The 26,492-nt window shown below is 38.0% G+C and overlaps 1 protein-coding gene and 1 pseudogene across 2 annotated transcripts in view; both read left to right on the top strand.

The window, feature by feature from the left end:
• Window positions 1-26,492, top strand: part of SLX4IP (SLX4 interacting protein) — a 182,366-nt gene that overhangs the window by 3,070 nt on the left and 152,804 nt on the right. For both annotated transcript variants that reach the window (XM_060611968.3, XM_060611964.3), the window contains exon 2: window positions 18,406-18,461. In XM_060611968.3, the coding sequence (XP_060467951.1) occupies window positions 18,435-18,461 (27 nt within the window). In that variant the 5' untranslated portion in view covers window positions 18,406-18,434. The remainder of the gene's footprint in view (window positions 1-18,405; window positions 18,462-26,492) is intronic.
• LOC132672623 (U6 spliceosomal RNA) lies at window positions 18,634-18,730 on the top strand (annotated as a pseudogene).

The following is a 26,492-nucleotide window of genomic DNA, read 5'->3' as shown; positions in this document are numbered from 1 at the left end:
ACTTGGAAGATGGGGTGGGGACAGCATTAAAAAAAAAAAAAAAAAAAAAAAAAAAAAAAAAAAAAAAAAGACTGTAGGCCACTATCTGCAGAATATTAGACCCTGTGGATGGAATTTAGGAACCAATAAGGTGTTTGAGAGAACAGCAAATTACTTTTATGTTTTTCACATGCTGTATTTAGATTTTTGTCTCCCAGGTAGATTTACTTAAATTAATTAGGACTTTGAAGGCATTGGAGAGAATTGGACTGGAAATGTGGTGAACCAGCTTCCCAAGAACCAGTCAATTTATCATTTATTCTGTGTGCTCAGCAAGTTGTCCAGTCTTTCTGGCTTGTCCTTTTTCCACCTATTAATTGGGAAAAGAATGAAGGTTTAAAAAAAATATTTTTATTTATTTGTTTAATTTTTTTTTTTTTTTATCAGAGCACACAAGGAAGGGAGAGGGTTAAAGAATCTTAAGCAGGCTCCAAGCTCAGAGCGCACCCTGATGTGCTCAGGACCTGAGCCAAAATAAAGAGTCAGTGCTCAACAGACTGAGCTACCCAGGTGCTCCAATGTGTTGTTTTTTATTTAGCCTCCTGGGAGTTTTCAAAATGTAGCAAATACTTCTGTGTGTGTATGGAAGTATTCTTTAAGTGCAATATGTATTGCTTTTGATTTTCACATATGGTGTCTTGTGTGTGCCAGTAGAGCATAGGGCAAGGAAATGAACTTAAAAATGACCTTCAGAGTCACACCCCGGGGTTCAAATCCTAGCTCTTCCACCAGCTACTAGCTGTGTGACCTTGAGCAGATAACATTCTGCTTCAGTCTTCTCATCTGTAAACTAGGGTTAAAGTGAGAGTTAGATAAGTTAGTGTCAGAAAAGTACTTAAAACAATGTCTGGCACGTGATCACAGCTATGTGGATATTAACCGTTGTTATTTATTAAATCTTTAGGTTATTAAGGTTTTTTTCATGCATGGAAATCACTAAGGGAAAAAGTTCCATGACTTTCGGATATTCACCTGTTTGGAAGAGATGGTGGTGATCTAAACAGAATGTACTAGGAATATGAATTTTTTTTTAATGGTCTTTTTCAACAGCCTTATTGAGAAATATAGGCATATCTTTAATGTGCTTTGCAGATACTGTGTTTTTTACAAATTGAAGGTTCAGTGCAACCCTGCACTGTGCAAGTCTATTGGTGCTATTTTTCTAACAGCATTTGCTTGCCTCATGTCTTTATGTCACATTTTGATAATTCTCACAATATTTCAAACGTTTTCATTATATTTGTTATGGTACTTTGTGATCAGTGATTTCAACTGCTGAAAGCTCAGGTGATCGTTAGCATTTTTTAGTAATAAAGCCTTATTTAATTTACATTGTTTTTAATGTACATTGTTTTTTTAGGTATAATGCTGTGACACACTTAATAGAATAGTATAGTTTACATATCAGTCTTACATGCACTGGGGAACCAAAAATTTATATGACTTGTTTCATTGTGATAATCACTTTTTTGTGTTGGTGTGGGGCTGAACGAGGAATATCACCGTGTTATATCTGTAATTGTCATACAGTAAACTGCACATATATAAAGTATATAGTTTGATACGCTTGACATGTATATACTGGTCAAACCATCACCATAGTCAAGGTAATGAATATATCCATCATTCCCCCAAATTTCCTTTTGCTGTTTTATAATCCTTCTGGTAACTTTCTTTCAGGCAACCACTCATCCATTCTCTGTTACTATAGATAACTTTGCATTTTGTAGTTTATCTAAAAGGAATCGTATAGTACATGATCTTTTTTGGTGGGAGTTATGGGAGTGTCTGGTTTCTTTTCATGATTTAGAGTCTTCTTTGTTGCAAGTATCAATAATTCATTTCTTTTTAATTGCTAGGTAGTATCTTGCTAGATGTACTGTAATTGGTTTACACATTTAACAGTTGAAGGGCATTTAGGTTTTTATTTTCACAGTACTCCTTTTCACATTGCTTTGTTCCTCTCTAGCTTATTTGAATTGGAAAAAAAAAGTCTAATTATTTGGTGGCCATGCCTTCTGTGTATACTGAAACCAGGAGGTGACTGGTAAAATGTGTAAATGTGTATGTATTGGGAGGTTTTACCTTTGTGTTTGGTGGTTTATGGATGAATGTTTTCTGAGTGAAAATTTGCTTTTTTAAAATACAAAATGCATGTATTGACTTTTTAGTTATTGTATCTCTTGATGTGTACATGCCTAAACATTTTAAGCTGTGTTAAATCTTTAAAACCTACTACTTGTATATTATCTTTTGGAGATTGTAAACGATAACGGGTGCATACTACGAACCTACTCATTAGGCAACAAAGTAGAAATGTAAATGGAGAATACCACTCATTTAGTGTTGGTGTAGGTACATTTCTAAAGTCTGCTTCTGGGGTGCCTCGGTGGCTCAGTCAGTTAAGCCTCCGACTCTTGATTTTGGCTCAGGTCATGATCTCATGGTTTGTGGGCTCAGCACTGAGCATGGAGCCTGCTTGGGATTCTCTCTCTCCCCCTTTCTCTCTGTACCCCCTCTGCTTGTGCTCTGTCTCAAAATAAATAAATAAATATTTTAAAAAAAAGTGTTTGCTTCTGTTATAGACAAGCAGTGCCTCCTGATTAATATTGACATTTTGTGCTTGAATAAATCAGAGCTGGTAACTAAAATTGGATTTGACTTAGGTTAGTTATAGGATAATATATAGAATATTGCTGTTATGATGTCTCGGACATTTAATTTCGTTTTTTGTCACTATTTTGATTTCTCTAGTTAGAATTTTTTGTTCTGGAATTTAAAAAAATATTTTATATTTGCATATGGTAAAATTCATTCTTTTTGGTATATACTTTCATGAATTTTGACCAGTGCACTGAGTTTTATAACCACTGTGGCAGTCAGACTGCTGGACAGTTCTGTCACCACCCCCCCAAATTCCCTCCTGCTACTCCTTTGTAGTAACTCTCCCTCCAAATAGCAACTAAAGATCTGTACTCCATCTCTATAGTTTTCACGTCAAAAATACTAGATTTTAAGACAATTATGTTAATGATTATGGAAGTTATTTTGTATTGTGAAGGTGCTGGAAAACAGTTGTAATCAGAGTGGGGCTTGGGCTATGAAGTGGATTGATCAGGACCTGTCTGTCTGTGCCCGGCAATGTTTATAATGATTATGGTTAACAGAGACTGAGCAAGGAATTGCCAAATACTACATATCAGATCTTATGGAATCTTCATAGGACCCTGGAGATAGATACTCATTATTATCCCACTTCATAGATAAGAAAACGGGAGACAGAAGAATTGAGTAGCTTGTCTGAGATCACTTGAAGAGGCAGGATTTGACTGCATGTCTGTTTTACTAGAACCTGAAGACCATGACTGCCTCCATGGACAGGTGCCTGTGTCTTTCTGACAAAGTATTAAATAAAAATTAGATCTTTCCTATTAATGAAGCATTCCATGCCGGGCCCAGTGAGGATTTTCTATGGGCATAGCATGATATGAGGGGCTCAGATCATGGATCTGGATTAAGGATGTAGAGTGACTGAAAGGTAGGACTGTTCTGTGGAATTATTTTTGGTAGAGGATTTCAATATTTGACCTACATTTAAAGACAAAAAGAAAAAAAGCCCTTATGTTTTTGTCACTTGTATTATTCACTTTTCACTGTTGGAGCTTCCCTGGGTTTTTGTTTTGTTTTCCTTTTTTTACAAGCTGATTTTGGAATTCAAAATGACCGTCTGAGTAATAGGAAAAGCTGATTCTTTCTTACACTGAGGTCACCTCCTTAAGCTTTATCTGAGTGGTCACCAGGAGCATCTTTGTTCATTTGTCAGTTTTCCGTGGTATTTTGTTAGTTTGTGATTTTTCCTTGATACTGGTTTTTGCTGTGTGTGTGTGTGTGTGTGTGTGTGTGCGCGCATTCCAACTTCAGGAGTTCTAGGGCCTTTGTTTTCTGTTTCTGCTCCCCTAGTTAGTGAAATCTTGGTAAGATGAAAAAAGGAAGTATAATAATTTTCTTGATAAAACTTGAAATCCAGAGATTAGAAACCTAAAATTAATTTCTAGTCTTCTTAATCTGGAGTAGTTGGTTTGGTTTATGACACAGGCCAGCAATTCTGAAAGGAAGACAAATGTGAATTTCAGAATGCCTTGGATTTTCCCACAGAATAATCTAGAAGGTCACTGACTTTCTTTATTAGCGTTTATCACTGCTTTGTATTTAAATGACAGGACAATCATGTGATAATGTTTAATCTACTTCCATTCCCTCCAAATTTTCTTAAGGATCTTAGAATCTTTCCCTCTCTGTGAAAGACATTTACGCACACATATTTTTGGAGGGGTCATGCTCTTTCAAAGTCTCTTCTTTTGAAAAGAATGCCTATTCTCAGGCCCGGGAAAGTGGGCTCAAGAATGCAGAATAGAGGATGTTATTTGTAAGATTTATAATATACATTAACTTCTTGGCATACTCACGTAAATTGTTTTCAGATATTCAGAAAATTGATCTTGTCGGATATTGTCCTGAAGTTCTTAAAATCAGGCAAATTAAATTAAAAATTCCACTGAACTTGGACTTTAACTGGAAGCTCTGATAGCAAGACTTTTTAACATTATGCTTTAAAACGTGGGCACTGAACTTGTTGCTCCCTCCTGAAGGCAACTTTAAGGACCTAGGAAAGTACTTTTTTAAGATGCATACTTGCTTTGTGTGTTTGTGTGTGTGTGTGTGTGTGTGTGTGCATGCACACATTTAGTTTTTAATATCAGTAAAGCAAGTCTAGAAAAACCTCACTATGTTCCAGATTTAAAATTGAATGAATACAGAGGCTGATAATATCTTTTCCATTCAAGTGCTTGTTAGAATGTCAGTATTTTAAAAACAAAAAAAAAATATGCAGTGAAAAACTCACATTTATGGCCTAAACTTCAACAATACCTCTGATCTGTTGCCCATTATTTTCAAGAGGAAACATTTTGATCTTCTTTTTACAAGTTTATGTGTATTACAAGGTTTTCAACTGAGGCTGGTGATACATTCAACTTAAGTCTTATTTATGTATTGAAATAGGTCCATAGTGCTTTGACCTCCTTTTAAAAAGGCTTAATGTGGGATTTGGGATTTGGGGACAGTAAGGATGCATTAGATAAATAGGTATAAATCTAGAAAAATAATTACCAGTCTGTAGCCCTTATTTAGTAACATCAATAGGCTCAAGTCAGCACACTTTTGATGTATACCTGTGCCCTGCACCAGGTATCAAAGAATACAGGGTTGGACCTTGTCCTCAGGACACTTTTGGTCAGGCAGAGGAGACAGACTGAGGATCAGAGTTATGTGTAATTCGCTGAGCTAAGTGTGAGAGTAATGGTGGTATAAGGTGCAGATGTGGCTCAGAGAAGAGAGTGATTCATTCTGGAGATTTGTGGAGGCCTCCAAGGAGCAGGTGGTGTCTGAGTTGGGTTTCAGAGGATAACTCCTCTAGGACTGCCTGTGTGGGTGAAGATGGGGAGGGCTGGAGCTGCATGTTCAAGGACACATGATGGAGTTGGCTGTGTGGGGCCACTGAAGCTGTGAAGTTGCCTGAGCCGTGGGATAGAGGGGTGGGCAGAGGGCCTGTGACAATGTGGGAGATGCCAGCACACAGTTCTGCTCAGTTACCTCTAGTGATGGCTTCGGGGATGGAGAAGTATAAAGATGGAAACAGGAGGTACTTTAAAAGGCTATGGTTGTGGCGACCTTCAGGATAACCAGCTTTTTGGGGTCTGGGACTTCCTGGCATCACCAAGTCGTGATTTTTCCTTCTTGTGGGAGGCAGACGGCTCCGCCTTTGACTGTCATCTGTTCTTCCCAGATGATGGGCTCTTTGCCTCCAGTCAGAGAAAAGAGCAGAGTGTGTACTTTCCCCAGATTCCCTGGTAAATGGTCTTTTTGGATTTAGACTTGATGCTTCTCAGCTTTTGTGAAAGAATACTGAGAGACACACCCCTCCCACCTCCCCAAAGGAGGTAAGAGTCATGATTGGTTGTCGCACAGTGATTGTGAAGGTATAAATAATAGAAGGGATCAGGAAACTCTTTCACCTCTGTTTCCCGCTACCTTGCTGGACCTGCAGATTTGGCTGGAAGACAGGGACACCTTGCTCTGAGTGTCCCTTTCCCTGTTTTTCTATTGGATTGTTTAATTTTGGATTGTTGTCTTTTGATGATTATGTGTCTTGTAAATATCTTGTCCCAGTTTGTCACCCCCCCATGTCTTTATGGTGTATTTTGATGAACAGAAGTTTTAATTTTTGCAAGCTTTTTATTTTGAAATAATTATAGATTCACAGGCAGAAAAGATTTGGGGGGGGTCCTATGTACCCTGGCAAACATTAAAGCCAGAGAATTGACATTGGTACAATGCAGAGTTCTTACATTTAAGCAGTGTTACATGTATTTCTTTAGTTCTGTGCCATTTTATCACATGTCTGTTCATGTAACCAACACCACAATCAAGGTACAGAACTCCATTGCCATTGGCTCCTTCCTGCTACCTCTTCATATAAAACCACATACTCCTTCCACATCCTTAATCCCTGGCAACCTTTAATCTGTTTTTCACTTCTATAATTTTTTTATAGAAGTGAAATTTCTGTATAATTTTATATAATTTTGTTATTTCAAGGATGTTCTATAAATGGAATCATACATGAAACAACCTTTTCAGGTTGTCTTTTTTTTTTCACTCAGCATAATTCCCTGAGATCCATCCAAGTTGTTACCTGTATCAACAGTTCATTCTGTTTTATTGCTGACTAATATCTCATGGTATAGCTAGACCACAGTCTGTTTAACCATTCGCCCATTGAAGGACATCTGGGTTGTTTCTAGTTTTGGGTTATTATGAATAAAGTTTGCTGCGAACATTTGTATACAGATTTTTTTTTTTGTCTTCCTAGTATTTTTATTTTACACTAAACCACAGCTTTTAAACTTCTGTATACAGATTTTTATGTGAGCCTAGGTTTCATTTCTCTGGGGATAGATTCCTAGGAGTGGTTTTGAGTCATATGGTAAGTGCATATTTAGTATTATAAGAAACCTATCTCTTCTCCATTGTGGCTATGCCACTTTTACAGTCCTACTGGCAGTGTATGAGAGATACATTTTCTCTGTATCTTCATCAACATTTGGTGTTGATATTTTATTTGGCATTTTGGTAGGTATATGGTGATACCTTATTGGGGTTTTATTTGCATTTCTCTGATGGCTGATGATGTTGAACATCTTTTCATGTACTTATTTGCCATCTGTATATCCTCTTTGGTGAGATATCTGTTCATGTCTTTTGCCCATTTTCTGACTACATTGTGTTTTTTTACTTGTAAGTTTTGAGAGTTCTTTATATGTTCTAGTTATAAGAGTTGTTGGATTTGTGAATTGCAACTATTTTCATCAGGCTGTAGGGAAGTTTTAATTTTAATATGGCTAGATCTACCATTTTTTTTTTCCTTTATGGTTTGTACTTGTTGTGTCCAGTTAAAAAACTCCTCCTGTAGGGGTGCCTGGGTGGCTCAGTTAGTTAAGTGTCTGACTCTGGATTTTGATTCAGGTCATGATCTCTCAGTTTGTAACATCGAGCCCCATGTCAAGCTGTGTGCTGACTGTATGGAGCCTGCTTGGGATTCTCTCTCTCCCTCTCTCTCTGCTTTTCCCCTCCCCAAATAAATAAATAAGTAAATTTAAAACAAACAAAACAAAAACAAAAACCAACTTCTTTACTTTGAGTTCTTGAAAACTTTTGTAAGAGGTTCTGGTTTTCTACATTTGAGTTTTTAGTCCATCTGTAATTGATTTCTGTGTGTTGTGTGAAATAGTGTGCCAATTTCATCTTTTTTCAAATGGATAAATAGTTGTTCAACCACATTTTATTGAGTGAATGATCTCTTCATTTCCCACTGATGTGCAGTGCCACTTCTATCATCCATAGATGGTGGGTGGGTTTGTTTCCTTCTAGTCTGTGTGGTCTGTCCCTTTGGCCTGTTTACCCTTTTGCCAGTACAGATTATTTTATTTGCTGTAGCATTGCAATTTCGCTGTATCTTGTTAGACAAACTCCCTCCTTTGTTTTTTCTTCTTTCCTCTCCTCCAAGTATCTTAGTCCTCCTTTGCTCTTTCTCAGATTCCCTATTCAGGATTGTGCTTAGAACTGTAATAAGTTGGAAGGGCAATTTGATGAGGACTTACACGCCTCATTTCCTATTAAATGTATTCCTAGATATTTTATATTTGTGGGATGCTAGTTTAAAAGATATTTTTTTTACTTTTTAAAAAATTTTTTAGAGAGAGAGGCTGAGATGGGGAGAGGGGCAGGGAGAGAGAGAGAGAAAGAGAGAAACTTAAGCAGGCTCTGTGCTCAGCACAGGCCCGATGTAGGGCTTGATCCTATGACCCCCCGGGATCATACCTGAGCCAAAATAAGAGTGGGACGTTCCACTGACTGAGCCACCCAGGTGCTCCTAAAAGATATTTTGAAATCTACATTTTTTTTCTTTTTTCTTTTTTAAATATAATTTATTGTCGTATTGGCTTACATACAACACCCAGTGCTCATCCCTCAATGCCCATCACCCACTTTCTCCTCTCCCCCACCCCCCATCCACTCTCAGTTTGTTCTCTGTATTTAAGAGTCTCTTGTGGTTTGCCTCCCTCCGTTTGTAACTATTTTTTCGCTCTTCCCTTCCCCCCATGGTCTTCTGTTCAGTTACTCAAGATCCACATATGAGTGAAAACATATGATATCTGTGCTTCTCTGACTGATTTCACTCAGCATAATACCTTCCATTTCCATCCATGTTGCTGCAAATGGCATGATTTCATTCTTATTGCCAAGTAGTATGAAATCTATATTTTCTACCTATTTTAAAGAAATTGCTTTTAATGATTTATTATGAAGCATGTTTGCTACATTTTTTGTAGATGCTTTCATATGATTAAGAACTTTTAAAAAAGTTTATTTAAATATTTAATTTTTAAAAAAATTTTGATGTTTATTTATTTTTGAGAGAGAGACAGAGAGAGACAGAGACAGAGCATGAGCAGGGCAGGGGTAGAGAGAGAAAGAGACACAGAATCCACTGCAGGCTCTGATCTGTCAGCACAGAGCCTGATGCAGGGCTCAAACTGATGGACCATGAGGTCGTGACCTGAGCCGAAGTCGGATGCTTTACTGACTGAGCCATCCAGGTGCCCCAGTTTATTTATTTATTTAATTTTAGTAATCTTTATACCCAATGTGGGGCTGAAACTCATGATCCTGAAATCAAGAGTTGCCTGCTCTTCTGACTGAGCTGCCCATGTGCTCCTATTATTAAGAAATTTCTTTTCTCAGATTTCTACTGTTCTTTATTTTTTCCTACTCCTATTAAAATGACCTTGTGTTGTTTTTTTTTCCTACTTTAGTTTTTTATTATGGTGATTTTTCTAGTGTTAAACCGACCTTGCACTCTTCTGATAAACTTCACTTGGTTCTGGTATAGTTTTCATATGTTAGATTCAGTTGCTTCTATTCAGGTTTCTTGCCTCTATGTTCAGGTGTAGAATTGGCTGTGATTTTCATTTCTTATACTTCCCTTGTCGGGTTTTGCTGTCAGGACTTCGTAAAATGAGTTATGGAAGGGAGCAGCTTCCCTCTTCTTAAATTTGTAAACTGGTATTATTTGTTCCTTGAACTGCTGTTGGATTTTGGATTACAAAGCAAAGGTTTTGAAATGGAAGAGACATGAGTCTACCTGTGTAACAGCCTTGTCCTACTGAGGCAGAAAGAATGAAATGCTGAGGCTCAAACCCAGAGGGTACAGTCCTGTGTATCATGACTCAGCCATTTCATCATTTCAGAAATCTTATAGTTAAGGCAGCAGCCATTTTGTTACCTTCACACTGAAGTCCATGCAAATCCATGTAAGAGAGGCTTGGAAAATATCCCATTAACCTGACAAACTTGGTTCCTTAAGTTTCTAGCCTTATCTGATTAAGTTGCAGAACTGAGGGGGAAAGGTAACCTTGGAAGACAGGCACTCAGACAGCTCAAGGAAAGCCTAGATCTGCCAGAAACTTCACTGGCTCCATTGTTGAGTAACAGCTCAGAGGGGCATTAATATGGGTATTGCCCAGTGTGATGATAGGTGGTAACTATCTTCTGAATATCAAAAAAATAATCAATATGTGGCATTTTTTTAATGAAAGTCATAAAGATTCAATATACTCTTTGGAAAATTTCTCTAAAAACAGCAAAAATAAAATGGTTGGGTGCATAAATGACTTAGCTCCCATTATCTGGAATATTTCTTCATTCAGTAGACATTTCTTGAGCGCCCTCTAGTGTCAGGCAGTGCTCTGAGGGCTGTTCACCTTTAAGAACCTGTTTCTACCAGGATGGTTAAGTGTGCTTTTACCATATTTGGGAATTAGCAGACTGCTTCAGTTCACCGTTTAGTTCATTTCTAGCACTTGTCTCTAACGATATAATGAAACAAAAGAAATACATCTTCATTATCTGAAATGACTTCAGCGGATATGCAGGCTCAATGTCTGTGCACTTGGCTATCCAGATGTGTTATGGGCTTTATGTTGATGAACTTTATTTTTTGTTTATGAAGATATATGCCATGTTACATAGCACAATGGTAAATTTAATTCAGACCACATTTCCTTACCCATAGACTTCCTTCCTTTCTTCCATTAGCAGGAGAGAACCACTACTGTAGCTCTATTTGAACTCATACTCTGTTGGGATTTTTTTTTTGCCTTTGTGGGCAATGGAGGTTTGGGAATGTGGTGGTGGTGGGGGGGTGGTGGTGGGCTAACAGTCCAGTTAGCAATCGACCTTGGCAGTTCTGCAGATGACAGATGGTGTTAGTTTGCCCTTGGCTGAGTTGGCAAGTCTCTTCTCTCGCCCTTGACCCTCAGCTGTGAGACCCTGGCCTCATCTCACAAGTATATTTGTTAGGGGAATAGATGGCAGGGCTGGGTAGATCGTTCGTAAGGTCTCTCTTAGCCCTAAAGTTGTGACTTTTGGAGCCTCCAAACATTGTGGAAGCAAATGAAAAAACTATATACACTGAGAGGAAGAATGCTATATCATATTAAAAAATGAATTGAAAATATGCAAAAGGTAAAAATATGAAATAGGTGAAGGGAATTAAGAAAAATGTATATGCAAAATGTATTATGTAGTTCCTTTTACGTGTGGCCTATTTTTACATTAGCAGACCGTATTATTTTATACAAAAATATATACTTTTCAGTCCTAGATTCCTACAGATCGTATTTTTGAGATGGGACTTCAATGATACTTTTTGAAGAATCCAGTCCTTAGAAAAATTCAGCTACTCTTGCTTTACTAATAAAAATAAAAAGAAAAAAAATAAGCATTTTAAAAAAGAATACTGGAACCTTATTTTGAGTTGAAAAATGTAACCTTCACTGTAACATGGCCTGTAATCTATCTAATGGCAGATATGGTTTGAAAGTCTTGCTGCAGCCTTCAGTGTGGTCTACCTGTCCTTCAGGAAAGGAAGGACATATGGGAAAACCAGAGTACAATTAAAAAATAATTCGATCACATGCTTCAGCTTGGTTGGGTACATGCTGACAAAACTCTCTTTCCCTTTTCTCTATCAGCTGAAGACCTTAAGTACCCTTCAGTGAGGGACTCCCTAAATTCTTAGCAGAAGTTATTCAAACTTAATTTAGTGTATTTAAGGGGACTGATTTTGTGTTTCAGTCTTAAATAATATAAAGATCTACCTAAAGTTTTCAGGATGACTTTGTAAATGTTGTTTCAAACACATGTTCCTGATTCTCTAGGAACTTATTTTTGGAGTTACTAGGTGGATGTCCTTCACAATTTTTCTGAATCACCTGTATTACATCATTCAGAGAATAGAAATGAATAATTAAAGTGATTGGGTTTGGATAAGGATGTTTTTGTCCATTAAAAAAAAATAGAATCAAAGGTTATCAAATTTTGAAAAAAAATTAAAACATCACCATTGACTAAGTAATTGTTAACACTTATTAAGGGCCCAGTTCATTGGGAGTTTTCATGTCATTTTATTTAATCCTTTTGATAATTTCTATCCCTATGTTATGGATTGGGAATCTGGGACACAGACATACGTGCATCTCTTGTTATAAAACCCAAGCATTCTCAAACTGCACTGTCTGTTATGGTAGCCACTAACCACAGGTATGAAACACTTGTCATGTGGCCAGCTGAATGTGCTGTAAACATAAAATAGCCACCTGACTTCAAAGACTTAGTTAAAACACCAAGAATGTAAATATTTTTATATTGATTACATGCTGAAATGATAATGTGTTGGATTTTTAAGTTAAATAAAAATATTATTAAAATTAATTTCCTCTGTTTCCTTTTACTTTTTTATTAACTGCTGCTACTAGAAAATTGGAAAGTACATCTGTGGCTTGCATTCTATTTCTGTTGTACAGTGCTGCTCTAAAACTTCTGTGCACACAATTTAAACAGGCAAACAGTTCCATGTACAAGGCTTATGAGTTATGGCATCCTTTTCACCTCATTCCTTCCTCCAGAGCAGCTTTCTTCAACTTACTCTTCTTCATGTTGGAGCCAAGTTTAGCACTTAACAATTGGTCCATATCACAAACTTCCTTGCTATATTTCTGCTTTATTATTACTGAGGTAGTGGTGGTTGTTATTGTTGTTTTTGTTTTTGTTTTTTTTATCGATTTTAAGCTTTGCTTCTAATCATTCCCTTAGCATTAAAGGGAGCTTTTGCTCAGGTTAGCCCCTATGCCCCTACCATATAATACACAAATACGTATATATTTCCCATCCTCATAATGTCATAAACATAATATTGTTTAGGTCAAGATTCAGTGTTTGTTATCATGACTATAAATGCTAGCCATAGCTCAGCTGTATATGAAGTACTCTTTTTATTTTCTTGCAGTTTTTGTTTACCCTAGTATCAATAAGTTGCCTAGCTTTCCATGTTCCCATTCTCAGTCTCATATTCTCCACCAGTTGTCTAAAATTAATTTTGTGCGCTTGCAGACACTTTTAAAGATGCATCTCCTGGAGACTTGTAAAATGTAGCCTGTGCTGATGGTTCCCTCTTGGTCTAGCCCATGATCTCTGCTTTCACCAGATCCTGGGATTTCCTCTGCCTTTTGCCTATCTTGGCCTTCCTGTTTCCTGTATCTTCCTATTTCTTGGTTAATTTCCTCATTTGGGTGAAGCACATCTTTAGTAGCTTCCTGAGAAAGGATGCATGGGATTTAAATTTTTTAAGACCTTGCATGTCTAAAAATGCCTCCTCCCCCTCATGTTTAAAATGCAATTGGAGGTTGGAAACAATTTTCTTCAGAATTTTGAAGCTATTTCTCTATTGTCTTTTAGTCTCTGGATTTGGTTTGAGCAGTTTGGAGCCAAATATTTTCTTACCACTGCTTCCACTCACCTCCCACACACTTTGTGTATATATGTGTGTGTGTGTGTGTTATATATTTATATATATATTATGTATTGTATATGTTATACATATATATTACTTACATATATGTATAATATATATATATAATTTTTTGTTCCCAATGCCTGATGTTTTACTGTGATATATGCCCTAATATGAGTTGTTTCCATCCTAACTTTCATGTATGGATCCTCCTGTACTGGTCCTTTAATTTTTAATGTGTTCTTTCTTATTTTTCATCTTTTTGATGAAGTTTCTGAAGGACTTGCTGAACTTGATCCTCCAGCACTTGTGTTGTTTTTTATTTCAGCTATCATAATTTTAATTTGTTGTTTTCTGAAATTCTCTTATTTTTTGTTATTGTATGTATTGCTTTTTGGTTGTAATATCTTCTATCTCCTTGATATTAATGATAGTTTCTTAAAAAATGGTTCCCTTTCCCTGCATAGTCTTGGTTTTGGCCAAGTAATTTCTTTTTCTGTTTGTTTTGTTTTCTTTCATGAAAGAGTTGTTCCTTGGATAGCAGGTGATTCCTGGTTGTTTACATGTATTTGAGAGTGGGGCTTAAAAAGATTTGGAAGTCAGTTCTCCATACAGATGTGGGGCTTGTGGGTGTGGACTTCACTTTAGAGCCATCTGTCTAGGTTTTTCCTGAGAGTCCCTGATGTCAGTATTTAGAGATTCTGCCTTTTAGGTTAGTCCAGTTCCCTGAATCGGGAGGTTTTAGTCTATTTGGAGAGGCTAGGCAGGATAGAGGGGTGTACTAGTCAAGGTTCTCTAGAAACTCAAAACCAGTATGAGGTATATATAAATATTATAGGAATTGGCTCATGCTATTATGGAGACTGAGAAGTCTCACGATATGCTGTTTGCCAGCTGGAGAACAAGGAAAGCCAGTGGTGTAATTCATTCTCCGTGCAAAGGCCTTCGAACCAGGAGTGCTTAAGACTGAGGGCAGGAGAATATGGGTGTCCCAACTCACTCTTCCTGCACCTTTTTGTTCTGTTTGGGCCTTCAATGGATTAAATGATGCCCACCCACATTTGGGAGGGCCATCTGCTTTACTCAGTGCACCAATTCAAATGCTAATTTATTCCAGAAACACCCTCACAGACATACCAGGAATAATGTCTTATTAGTTATTTGGGCATAGATAACTCAGATAAATTGACACATAAAATTAACCATCATAAGGGGCATGTGGGTTGGGGAAGTTATCAGTAAGTTTGTAAATCTTCCCTTAATTTTCTCTTTTTTTCAGTAGAGTAGCCCCACTTTATGCTGTGCCTGGTGTTTTCCAGACCAGAGATCCTCTGTCTCACCCTCTCCAGAAAGTAATTCTCTAGGTTTCTGCAAGGGTGAGAGAGGGCATTTGCCTGGCTGAGCACAGTAAAGGGTCGTATAACAGTTGACTCTTTTTGTTTTTAAAATTTTTTTAAATGTTTATTTTTGGCAGGCACCTGGGTGGCTCAGTTGGTTAAGCATCCTACTTTAGCTCAGGTCATGGTCTCAACGTTCGTGGGTTCGAGCCCCTTGTCGGGCTCTGTGCTGACAGCTCAGAGCCTGGAGCCTACTTCGGATTCTGTCTCCGTCTCTCTGTCCCTCCTCTGCTCGTGCTCTGTCTCTCTCTCTCAACAATAAAAAATGTTAAAAAAAATTTTTTTTTCAATATTTATTTTTGAGAGAGAGAGAGAGAAAGAGAAAATGAGCAGCAGGGGAGGGGTAGAGAGAATGGGAGACCAAGAATCCAAATTAGACTCCACGTGGTGTTAGCACAAAGTCTGACACAGGGCTCGAACCCACGAACTGTGAGATTCTGAACCGTGAGAACCTGAGCCAAAGTCAGAGGCTCAACCAACTGAGCTACCCAGGCGTCCTAGAACAGTTGACTCTTGAACAATACAGGCTTGAATTGTGCAGGTCCGATTATACATTTTTTTTTTTTTGATAAGTACAATACAGTAGTATAAACGTATTTTTACTTCCTTATGATTTTCTTAGTATTCTCTTTTCTCTAGCCTACCTTATTATAAGAATACAATATATAATACATGTAGCATACAAAATATGTGTTAATCAACTATATGATCAGAAAGGCTTCTGGTCAACAGTAGGCTATTAGTAGTTAAGTTTTGGGGGAGTCACAAGTTATACACAGATTTTCTACTGTGTGCGGGGCCGGCGCCCCAACTTCCATGTTGTTGAAGGGTCAGTTGTATTTGATTCTTTTGTATTGCCAACGAATATTCCACTGTACGTATATACCACATTTTGTTTATTCATTCATCAATTGATGGACATTTGGGTTGTTTCCATTTTTTGGTTATTGTGAATAATGTTGTGAGCATTCCTGTATACATTTTTATGTGGACATATGTTTTTCTTGGGTTCATACTTAGGAAATACTGGATCATATGGCAAGTGTATGTTTAACTTTTGGGAGAATTGCCAAACTGTTTTCCAAAGTGGCTGCAGCTCCCACCAGCCATGATGAGAGTTCTAATTTATCCACATCTTTGTCAACACTTGTTATTATTTGTCTTTTTTACTTGAGCCATGCTAGTGGGTGTAAAGTGGTATGTCCTTATGGTTTTGATTCGTATTTCCTTGATAGCCAATGAGTTTGAACATCTCTTCATATGCTTATTGGCCATTTGTTTTCTTTGGAGAATTGTCTGTTCAAATCCTTTGTCCACTTTTAAGTTGGGTTATTAGTCTTTCTGTTAATGAGTTGTAAGAGTTATTTATGTATTCTGGACATGAGTCCCTTATCAAATGATTTACAGTTATTTTCTCCCCTTTGGTGGGTTTTCTCTTCATTTTCTTGATAATGTCCTTTGAAGCATAGAAATTTTTAATTTCAAAGACATCTGATAATATCAGCTTTTTGTTGGCAGGGCGTCACTTGTGCCTTTTGTATCTTATCTGTGTTTTCTTCTAAGAGTTTTACGGTTTTAAAGGTGTTACATTTTGGTCTTTCATTGATTTGAAGTTAATTTTTGCATGTAGTGGGATGTAGCGGTCCACCTTTATTCCTTTGTATATGGATATCCATTTGTCCTGGCACCATTTATTGAAAAGACTATTTCCCCATTAAATTGTCATGACATGTTTGTTAAAAATCAATTGACTATAAATGTGTAAGGGTCTATTTCTGGACTCTCAATTTTATTCTATTGATCTTTCTATCCTTATGCTAGTATCATCCTGTCTTGATTGTTGTAACTTTGTAGTAAGTTTTCAGATGGGGAAGTGTGAGTCTTCCAACTTCTTTTTCAAGTTTGTTTTGGTGGGGTGCCTGGGTGGCTCAGTTGGTTGGGCGTCCGGCTCTTGATTTTGGCTCAGATTGTCATCTCATAGTCCCTGGGATCAAGCCTCACATCTGGTTGGGATTCTCTCCTCTCTCTCTGCCCCTCCCCTGCTCATGCTGTCTCTCTCAAAATAAATAAATAAACATTAAAAAAAGAAAAGCTTGTTTTGGTTATTCAGATCCCTTGCATTTTCATATGAATTTTAGGATAAACTTGTCAATTTCTATAAAGAATTCAGGGATTTTGATAGAGATTGTGTTGAATCTAGATCAATTCGGGAAGTATTGCTATCTCAGCAGTATTGTCTTCCAGTGCCTGAACATGAGATGTCTGTCCATTTGCTTAAGTTTTTAATTTCATTCAGTAATGTTTTGTGATTTTGTTGTACAAATCTCATCCTTCTGTTAAATTTTTTATAAGTATTCTTTTTGATGCTTTTGTAAATGGAATTGTTTTCTTTTTATTTTAATGTTTATTTATTTTGATAGCAAGAGAGAGAGTGATGCAAGGGGTAGAGATGGAGAGAGAGGGAGAATCACAAGCAGGTTCCACACTGTCAGCGCAGAGCCTGATGGGGGGCTCAGTCCCTTGAACCATGAGATCACAACCTGAGCCGAAATCAAGAATCAGATGCTTAACCAACTGAGCCACGCAGGAGCCCCTGGAATTGTTTTCTTAATTGCATTTGAGGATTATTCATTGCTAGTATATAGAAATATACCTGCTTTAAAAAATTTTTTATTTGTTGATAATTTTTTAGTAATCTCTGTACCAAAGTGGGGCTCAAACTCATGACCCCGAGATTAAGAGTTGCAGGCTCTTCCAACTGCACAACTCCCTAGTGATATAGCTGATTAAAAAATTTTTTTTAATGTTTATTTATTCTTGAGAGACAGAGAGCAAGCACGAACACGGGAGGGGCAGAGAGAGAGGTAGACAGAATCTGAAGCAGGCTCCAGGCTCTGAGCTGTCAGCACAGAGCCAACATGGGACTTGAACCCATGAACCGCGAGATCATGACCTGAGCCGAAGTGGGACGCTTAACCGACTGAGCCACCGAGGCGCCCTATGCTTCTATTTTTTTTTTTTTAATTTTTTTAACGTTTATTTATTTTTTTGAGACAGAGACAGAGCATGAACGGGGGAGGGTCAGAGAGAGAGGGAGACACAGAATCTGAAACAGGCTCCAGGCTCTGAGCAGTCAGCACCGAGCCCGACACAGGGCTCGAACTCAAGGACCGCGAGATCGTGACCTGAGCCGAAGTCGGAGGCTTAACCGACTGAGCCACCCAGGTGCCCCTATGCTTCTATTTTTTTAATAAAGGGATGTGAAGCATTGATATTAATTCTTTAAACATTTGGTAGAATCCATCTGAGTCTGTGCTTTCCTTTGTTAGTGGTTTTTAAGTTACTAATTTAATGTATTTTTGGGACCAGTTATAAGTAAACATTTAAATTGCAAATACTTATTGATATTTGATTATTCAGTCTTCCTTTCTTCTTTATATTGCCAAATAGAAAAAGATGTTTATACACTTACTTACAACTTTTTCTTTTCCATTAAAGGTCTGTAATTACTCTGGAATCAGTAAACCATGGCGTCAAAGAAATTTGCTGTTAAAGTAAGTAGCGCTTAATAGCCTTCTCTAAAATGGTTAATCATTTGCTAATATAACTGAGTTCGGTGTGCACTGACAATTGAGGCCCTGAACTTTCCTTCTCCTCTTTAAATTAGGGATTTTACTGACAACTTTAGGTGATTGAATATTTGCATGTTAAGAATGAGATGGAGGGGGGCAGCACAGACACTAAAATTGGAACGATGCAGAGAAGGTTAGCACGACCCCTGAACAAGGATAACATGCAAATTCATGAAGCTTCCTCATTTTTAAACTTGGTCTCCCTTGAGAAAAAAATTAAAAATGAGATAGAGGAGAAAATGAATAGTTCATGTGGTTATGAGAGTTGCTTAAAATCTAGGTAAGATGCCTTTTGGTCATAACTTTGTCCTTAATGTTGAAAATTGTTATTCACGTTTGTATATCTGTGACATGATTTTTGATTATGACAAAGCAGATGAAAATAAAGAGGTAGGCAGCAAATGCTGCAGGTGGGTGAATGCCTGTACAGAGGTCTCTTGCCTGGCCGTTCTGTGTTGTTTTATTTTTGTAAGTTTCTCTTCTGTCTCTCTTGATGGCTGGGGCTGAGACCTTCTCAAGTGTGGGGGGATGAGGGAACTGTGTGTGAGGGGTGGTAGGGAAGGAGAGGGGAAGAAGTGATAGTATAAGGTCTCTGAGATGCCTTCACCCGTGTTGGCTGTTTAGGACATCTTTTCTATACTAGTGTTACATTTAGTACATTCAAAACACCAAAACAGGGGCACGTGGGTGACTCAGTCGGTTAAGCATCTGACTCTTGATTTCAGCTCAGGTCATGATGTCACGGTTCGTGAGTTCAAACCTCACGACAGGCTCTGTGCGGGCAGTGCAGAGCCTGCTTGGGATTCTCTCTGCCCCTCCAGCGCACGTACATTCTCTCTCGCAAAATAAATAAACTTAAAAACAAAAACACCAGAACAGGCAAATTACAGTAGTTAGCCAGGTCAGATACTACTTAATATTGTAATTATATATTATTTTTATCAGGTCATGGCTTATTAGATTTACAACATACTTATACATTTCACTGCTTACAATTATTTCTTGTATCTATGTGTTCTGTAGTATTTCTTTTTATGAGAGATTGTTAAGTGGTGAACTTTCCCTGTTTGTCTAAGAATGTATTTTTTCTCTTAACTCTAGAAAGTTGGTTATAGAAATCTAGGTTGAGCATTATTGTCTTCAGCACTTGGGAGATATTTTGCCATTGTCTTCTGGAATCTGTTATTGCAACTGAGAAACATTGTAGATACTGACTGATATTTAAAACCACCTTATAACTTAGTGGCTTAAAACACAAGCCATTTCATTCTTACTATTCCAGGTTGCCCAGTATCATTTGGGTCATTTCTCTTTTTGATGATGGCTGGGGCTGCAGTTATGTGGGGACTCCATTCAGCTGGAACATCAAGGATGATGTACTCACATAGCTGTCAGCTGATACCGTGGTTGGGCTCTCACCTGGGGCTGTTAATTGCGGCCCTTCATTCTCATTCACATGGCTACTCTGTGTGGCTTGGGCACCAACTAGCATGGTGGCTGAGTTTTGAGGGATGGTGTCCCAGAGCAAGTTTCCAGAAGACAGAAGTATAATTTTCCAGTTCTTTGAAGGCCTGGGCTCAAAAGTCTCAGGTGGCACTTATGCTGTATTCCGTTGGTCAGCACACCCAAAGGGCCCAGCCCAAGGATAGTAGCAGCTTTTGATGCAAGAAGCAGCATATGCTCATAGAGAAAGGAAGAATTGTGGGGGCTCATCTGTGGAAACTAGCCACTACAGAAGTCTGCTGTCTGCCTCATTGTGATTTCTTTCTTGGTTATCAAATTTTTTCTTTCTGGGTCCTCTTTAGATTTTAGTTTTGTCTTTGAGGTTTTACAATTTCACTATGAAGTCTGAAGCTTAGGCTTGTTATTTACGTGGTTTGGGAGGCATTGTCCATTCCGACAAATGCTGCTCTGGTAGGCTTGTATGAGTGCTGCTTGGCCATTTGCCTTTTATTGTTTGTCTCTGTGTCCCTACGTTGTGTTCAGAGTGCTTTTTTCTTTTCTTTTTTTTAAAGTTTATTTATTTATTCTGAGAGACAGAGGGATGGGGGTGGGGCAGAGAGAGAGGGAAAAAGAATCCCAAGCAGGCTCCATGCTGTGAGTGTGTGTAGCCCAATGTGGGTCTCAAACCCACGAACTGTGAGATCATGACCTGAGCCCAAATCAAGAGTTGGACACTTAACTGACTAAGCCACCCAGGTGCCCCCAGAGTGCTTTTTATTGGGCCTCTTCCAGTTCATTAAAATCTTCTCATCTGTATTTACTTTGCTATTTAATCTGTATTTAATCTACTCTTTAACTTGTTTATTTTTAGTGACTACATTTTTCAGATGAGAATTTGTGTTTGGTTATTTATTTTATTTTAATTTTTTTAATCTTTGTTTATTTTTGAGAGAGAGAGACACAGAGAGACAGACAGAGCCCGAGTTGGGGAGGGGCAGAGCAAGATGGAGACACAGAATCCAAAGCAGGCTTTAGGCTCTGAGCTGTCAGCACAGAGCCCAACATGGGACTTAACTCAGGAGCTGTGAGATCATGACCTGAGCCGAAGTCAGATGGTTAACCAACTGAGCCACCCAGGTGCCCTGGTTATTTTTTTTTTAATTCAAATTATACCAGTTCTTTTTTTATATATGTATATATATTTGTGCTATTTTAAAAATGTGTTTCTGTATCCTCCTTTTATCTTCTTTATAATTTTAAAGTAATTTATTTCAGCCTCTTTTAGATTATTCTGTCACTTCCACTATTATATACTAAGTGCGGAATAAATTGGTGATCAGTGTTCTGTGTGTACTTTTTAATTGCTCATTTTCAGTCACATCCTGCACATGGTCCGTGTGCACTGCATGCGCGCGCACGTACACACACACACACACACACACACACACACACACACGGTGGAAGGACCTATGAGCCCTGTAGTGCAGCTGAGCACTTCCAAATTTACTTCTGCTGGAGCCACTGGCATTTCAGTGGTTTTGGACCAGGCTTTGTATTAATTTCATGGCTTGGGATTCCACCACCTTGTGGGTAGTACAACTTTGCAACCCACAATGGAGTCTGGCACGAGGTTGGTGTTTTTAGTATTTTCCAGTATTTTCCTTGCTGTTTTCCCTTCCCTTCCCTTCCCCCTATTGAAGCCCTGGATTGATGGCAAGCTTCCATGTTGCTTCCTTGGTCTGCAGGCAGTGATTTTCTTTTTTTTTTTAGTTGCATTTTCATGAAGGTTATAGTTTATCAAGAGAATGAAGGAGAAAGCTCTGCTGAATAGTTCCTGCTCCAAGAAATTATGGACAAACTGACCCATTGTGAACCAGAGTATTAATATATGGGGATATCTACAAATCCAGTACTTATTTATGTGTCAAGCATTGTGCAAAGAACTGAAAGTTGAAGTTCTTAACAGCTCTGAGCTTAACTGGAATGAGTTTCTTCCCATCTCTCCTTTCTCTTTTTTTCCTTCTTGGGCATTAGGATACCAGCTCTCAACTATCATGGCTCTCACATATTCTGACCAGCAGGCTTGAACCTTCCAAAGGGGTGATTTTTTTCTCCTCCCTGCTTTATTGAGATATTACTGACATACAATATTGTGTAAGCTTAAGGTGTATAAGGCAGTGATTTGATATGTGGTGAAATGTTTACCACAAAAAAGTTAGTTGACACATCCTTTACCTCACATAATTACCATTTTGTTGTTCTTATGTAAGAACATTAAAGCTCTACTCTGGTAGCAACTTTCAAGTATACAATACAGTATTGTTAACTGTTGTCACATTAGATCCCCAGAACCCATTCATCTTATAACTGGAAGTTTAACCCTTTGACCAACATCTTTCTGTTTTCCCCACTACTTGGCCCCTGACAACCACCATTCTGTTCTGTGTTTCTATGAGTTTGATGTTTTTAGATTCTATATATAAGTGAGAGCATAGGTGATTTGTCTTTCTCTGACTTATTTCACTTAGCATAATGCCCTCAAAGTCTGTCCATTTCTCACAAACAGGATTTCCTTTTTTTTAAGCGGCTAAATAGTATTCCATTGTGTATTTATGCCACATTTTCTTTATTCATTCATTCATTGATGGACATTTAGGTTGTTAGGCTGTCACAATTCCCATTGTGAATAATGCTGCAGCAAACATGGGGTGCAGATAGTTCTTTGAGATAGTGATTTCATTTCCTTTGCATATATACCCAGAAATGGAATGGTTGGATCACAAGGTAGTTGAAGTTTTAGTTTTTTTTTTTTTTTTTTTTTTAAATTTTTTTTTAACGTTTATTTATTTTTGAGACAGAGAGAGACAGAGCATGAACAGGGGAGGGGCAGAGAGAGAGGGAGACACAGAATCGGAAGCAGGCTCCAGGCTCTGAGCCATCAGCCCAGAGCCTGACGCGGGGCTCGAACCCACGGACCGCGAGATCGTGACCTGAGCTGAAGTCGGACGCTTAACCGACTGAGCCACCCAGGTGCCCCGAAGTTTTAGTTTTTTGAGGAACCTGCATACTGTTTTCCATAATGGTTACACCAGTTTACATTCCCACCAGTCATGCACCAGCCAGGGTTCCCCTTTCTCCACAGTCCCACCAGCATTCCTTTCTCTTGGTCTTGTTGATAGTAGCCATTCTAGTAGGTGTGAGGTGATACTTGGTTTTGATTTGCATTTCCAAAGGAGGGATTATTAGTATTGTTAGGGGTTTATTTATTTACTAGGCTTCTCAGACAGAGAACCATCTTTTGGCTTTGATTTTCTTTTTCCTGTAATGTACTTGTTTTCTGTTTTTTGGAATTTTTTCTTATTCTGTTTGAGCAAATGTGCTCTTCTCTGTCCAATTTAAGGTGAAAGCTTAAATCATGAACCTTTTCTAATATATTTGCTTAAAGCTATAAATTTTTCTCTCTAAATGTTTACTAGTTTAATTGTATCCTTATTTTGTTAGAGATGCAGTTAAAGAAGGAATTTTGTTTTTCAAATAAACATATTTTCTAATTCTTTCTGTGATTTAATTTTTGATCATTGGGTTATTAAAATATATATTATATAGTTTCTAAGTATTTGGGAGTTTTTTTTTGTTTTGTTTTGTTTTTAAGTTTATTTTGAGAGTATGCATGTGTGCAAGTTGGGGAGGGTCAGAGAGAGACAGAGGGAGAGAGAGAATCCCAAGCAGGCTCCCTGCTGTCAGTGTGGAGTCCTACTCTGGGCTCTATCAGGAAGTATGAGATCATGACCCTGAGCCTTGAGATTATGACCTGAGCCGAAATCAAAAGTTGGACACTTAATCAACTGAACCACCCAGGCATCCCGAGAATTTTCTAATAATCATTTTGTTGTTTAGCATAATTCCTCTATTTAGGAAAATGTTCCATAAGCACTTGAAAAATGTGATGGTTGTCAGATGCACTGAGCTATATATGTCACTTAGAGCAGGTTTTTTAATTTTGTTATAAAAATCTAATTTTTTTTTACTAGTTATTAAATGATAATCTAATGTTTACAAATAGTGTTTTCTTTTTATTTAGGTAAATTCCTAGTAGTAGAATTTCTGGATCATATGGCAATTCTATTTTTAATTGTTTGGGGAACCTCCATACTGTTTTCCACAGTGGTCCTGCCAGTTGCATCCCTACCAGCAGAGCATGAGGGTTTCTTTTTCTTCACATCCATGCCAACACTCCTTGTTTCTTGTGTTTTTGATTTTAGCCATTCTGACAGGTAAGGCAGAACAGAGACATTTTCAGAGATGTAGAGTCTAAAACAATTTCCTTCGAGTGTGCTCTGTTTTAAGAAGGATTTTCCAAAATGAGGGAGTAAACAGAGCAAGAGTGAGACAGAGGGTCTGGGAAACAGGCAGTCTTGCAGGTGAAGTGAATCCCATAGGATCAGCAGTGTGTTCTGCCTAGAAAACAGTCAGTTGGATTGGCACAGGATATAGGGTTCCACGAAAGAGATCTCCAACAAGAAAGGAAAGGCTGAAACACCTCACATTTTTGAGGGTACAGAGAGGAGTTTTTTTAGGTCTGTCAGAGAGTGTGGGTATGATTTAGTGATAAGAATATGGGAAGCTAAACAAACAAAAAAAACGATGCAGCTCTTAATTAAGCGAATGAAAAGTTATGCAAGATAGCAAAGCGAGCACAGTACACTACATGGCTCAGCTTCGAACCGAGGGTACATTCCATACGTTGTGAACTCCAAATGTTGGAAGGCTGGGGAAGGACATGTGTGGGTGGTGGGTTGTAAGCACTGTCCTTTTCAATAGAAAATATGTGAAACTGAAATAATGAGAAATTGATAGTAATAACATAGTATTTAGAAATATGATAGTAAATACCAGATCAAATATCTGCTTTCAGTGTGGCTGCTCCTGGTGAGTGAGAGCTGGGGAAATGTAGTGACAGGTTAGGGCAGAAGAGGCCTCTTTTTGATAAGTAGTTGTAATCTGTGTAGATGCATTACCATAATCCATAATTGAGTGAGTAAAATTTAAAAGGAATTAAACAAATTTTCATATATATGTATGTACTTTTGGCTTTCTGGGTTGAAAAATAGACAGACCATGGCTGAAAAAGACAGACTGGCTGAAAAAGACAGACCATGTCTGTCTTTCTGTATAAATATGTCTCTTAGAGCACATCTCAATTCCTGCTAGCCACAATTCAAGTGTTGAGGAAGCACACATGGCTAGTAGCAGCTGTGTTGGACACCATGGGTCTCAATTCATGCATCCTTATATGCTCCCACCTCTTTGCTTCTTGTCAGAGTAAGCTTTCAATGAAGTTACCTTGGTTTAAACTGGCTGCAAGGGTGGATAAATTGGCAAGCCAAGGCAAGGCCGTTTCCTTTGCAAGTGGAAACGAGAAATAGACATGGACACAAACTGTATTAGTCATGGGCTTTTATCCATAAAAACACAAAGCTTTAGTAAGAAGAAAATAAATTTGAATAACAAATTATGGTTAAAAGTGTTAAATCAGTATATATGGTATTTGCTTCTGAAAAATTTATGGGTCCACCCCCTGCTTTAAAGGTATTTTTAAAAGTATGTAATGTTGCCAGGCCTCACTCCTGATAATAATTACATCTTAGGATTTAAAATTTTTAGCTTGGGTTCCAGCAAAGCAGTACTTTGAAAGGTTCCTACTTCATTGTCTGTCTCTGTTTGTAGATCATTTCCTCTGCTTCCTGCATCTGTTTTCTTGGATTAGTTAGGTATTACACCAAAGTCTAGAATTCTTTTGGCTACAAAGCTCTGCTGCTTCCCCTCCCCCCAATCTACTTTATTGTGGGTGGGAAAATTTTTGTTGGGAGGGCTTGATTAATTAGAAGGGATTCCTGGCTTCCCTAGCAGTGGCAGCCTGGGAAGATTACAGAGCTTGGCTTAGTGACAGGCCAATCTGTATTTAAGGAAAAACTCGGACCAGACAGATTTCCCTGGAATGTGGATCTGGCTTTGTCTTCTTTCACAGAGAATGTGTAATGACCCCCTCCTCCTCCTTCCCACCCACTCCAGGAGACTTAAATCTTTTACTTCTGCTGTTGATATTTGTCTACTTTTTAATTCTGGAGAGGGTGGGGAGCTGGAGTTTTGGGGCAGGAAGACTGAGTCGTTTTCTAAATCTAAAGTAACAAGTTTAGGATTTTGTTAACGTTTAGGAGTAGAGGAACGATTTTACTTTTTAAAAAAAATCTCCCTGCATCTTTACTATCTATGTTTTTCTTTCTATTCCTTTGTAGCTTTTATAGTTTTATGCACCGCTCTGAATTTCAGTTAACCTTAGTCTCTGCATTCCTTAGAACAACCACAAAAAGAGAAATATGTCCAAGAATTGACAGTAATTTCCTCTTTGTAATAAAAGTAAAAGTGAAGAGGAGCTCTTTGAACTTCTAGAGAAAGAGAGAAAGTTGAATAGCAAATGGGCTTTTGTCTTGCTGGCTTGCCTCAGTGAAC

Source organism: Panthera onca, chromosome A3 (genome assembly GCF_046562875.1).
Source record: "Panthera onca isolate mPanOnc1 chromosome A3, mPanOnc1 haplotype 2, whole genome shotgun sequence".
NCBI lineage: Eukaryota > Metazoa > Chordata > Mammalia > Carnivora > Felidae > Panthera > Panthera onca.
This window is presented reverse-complemented; position numbering and strand designations above follow the sequence as displayed.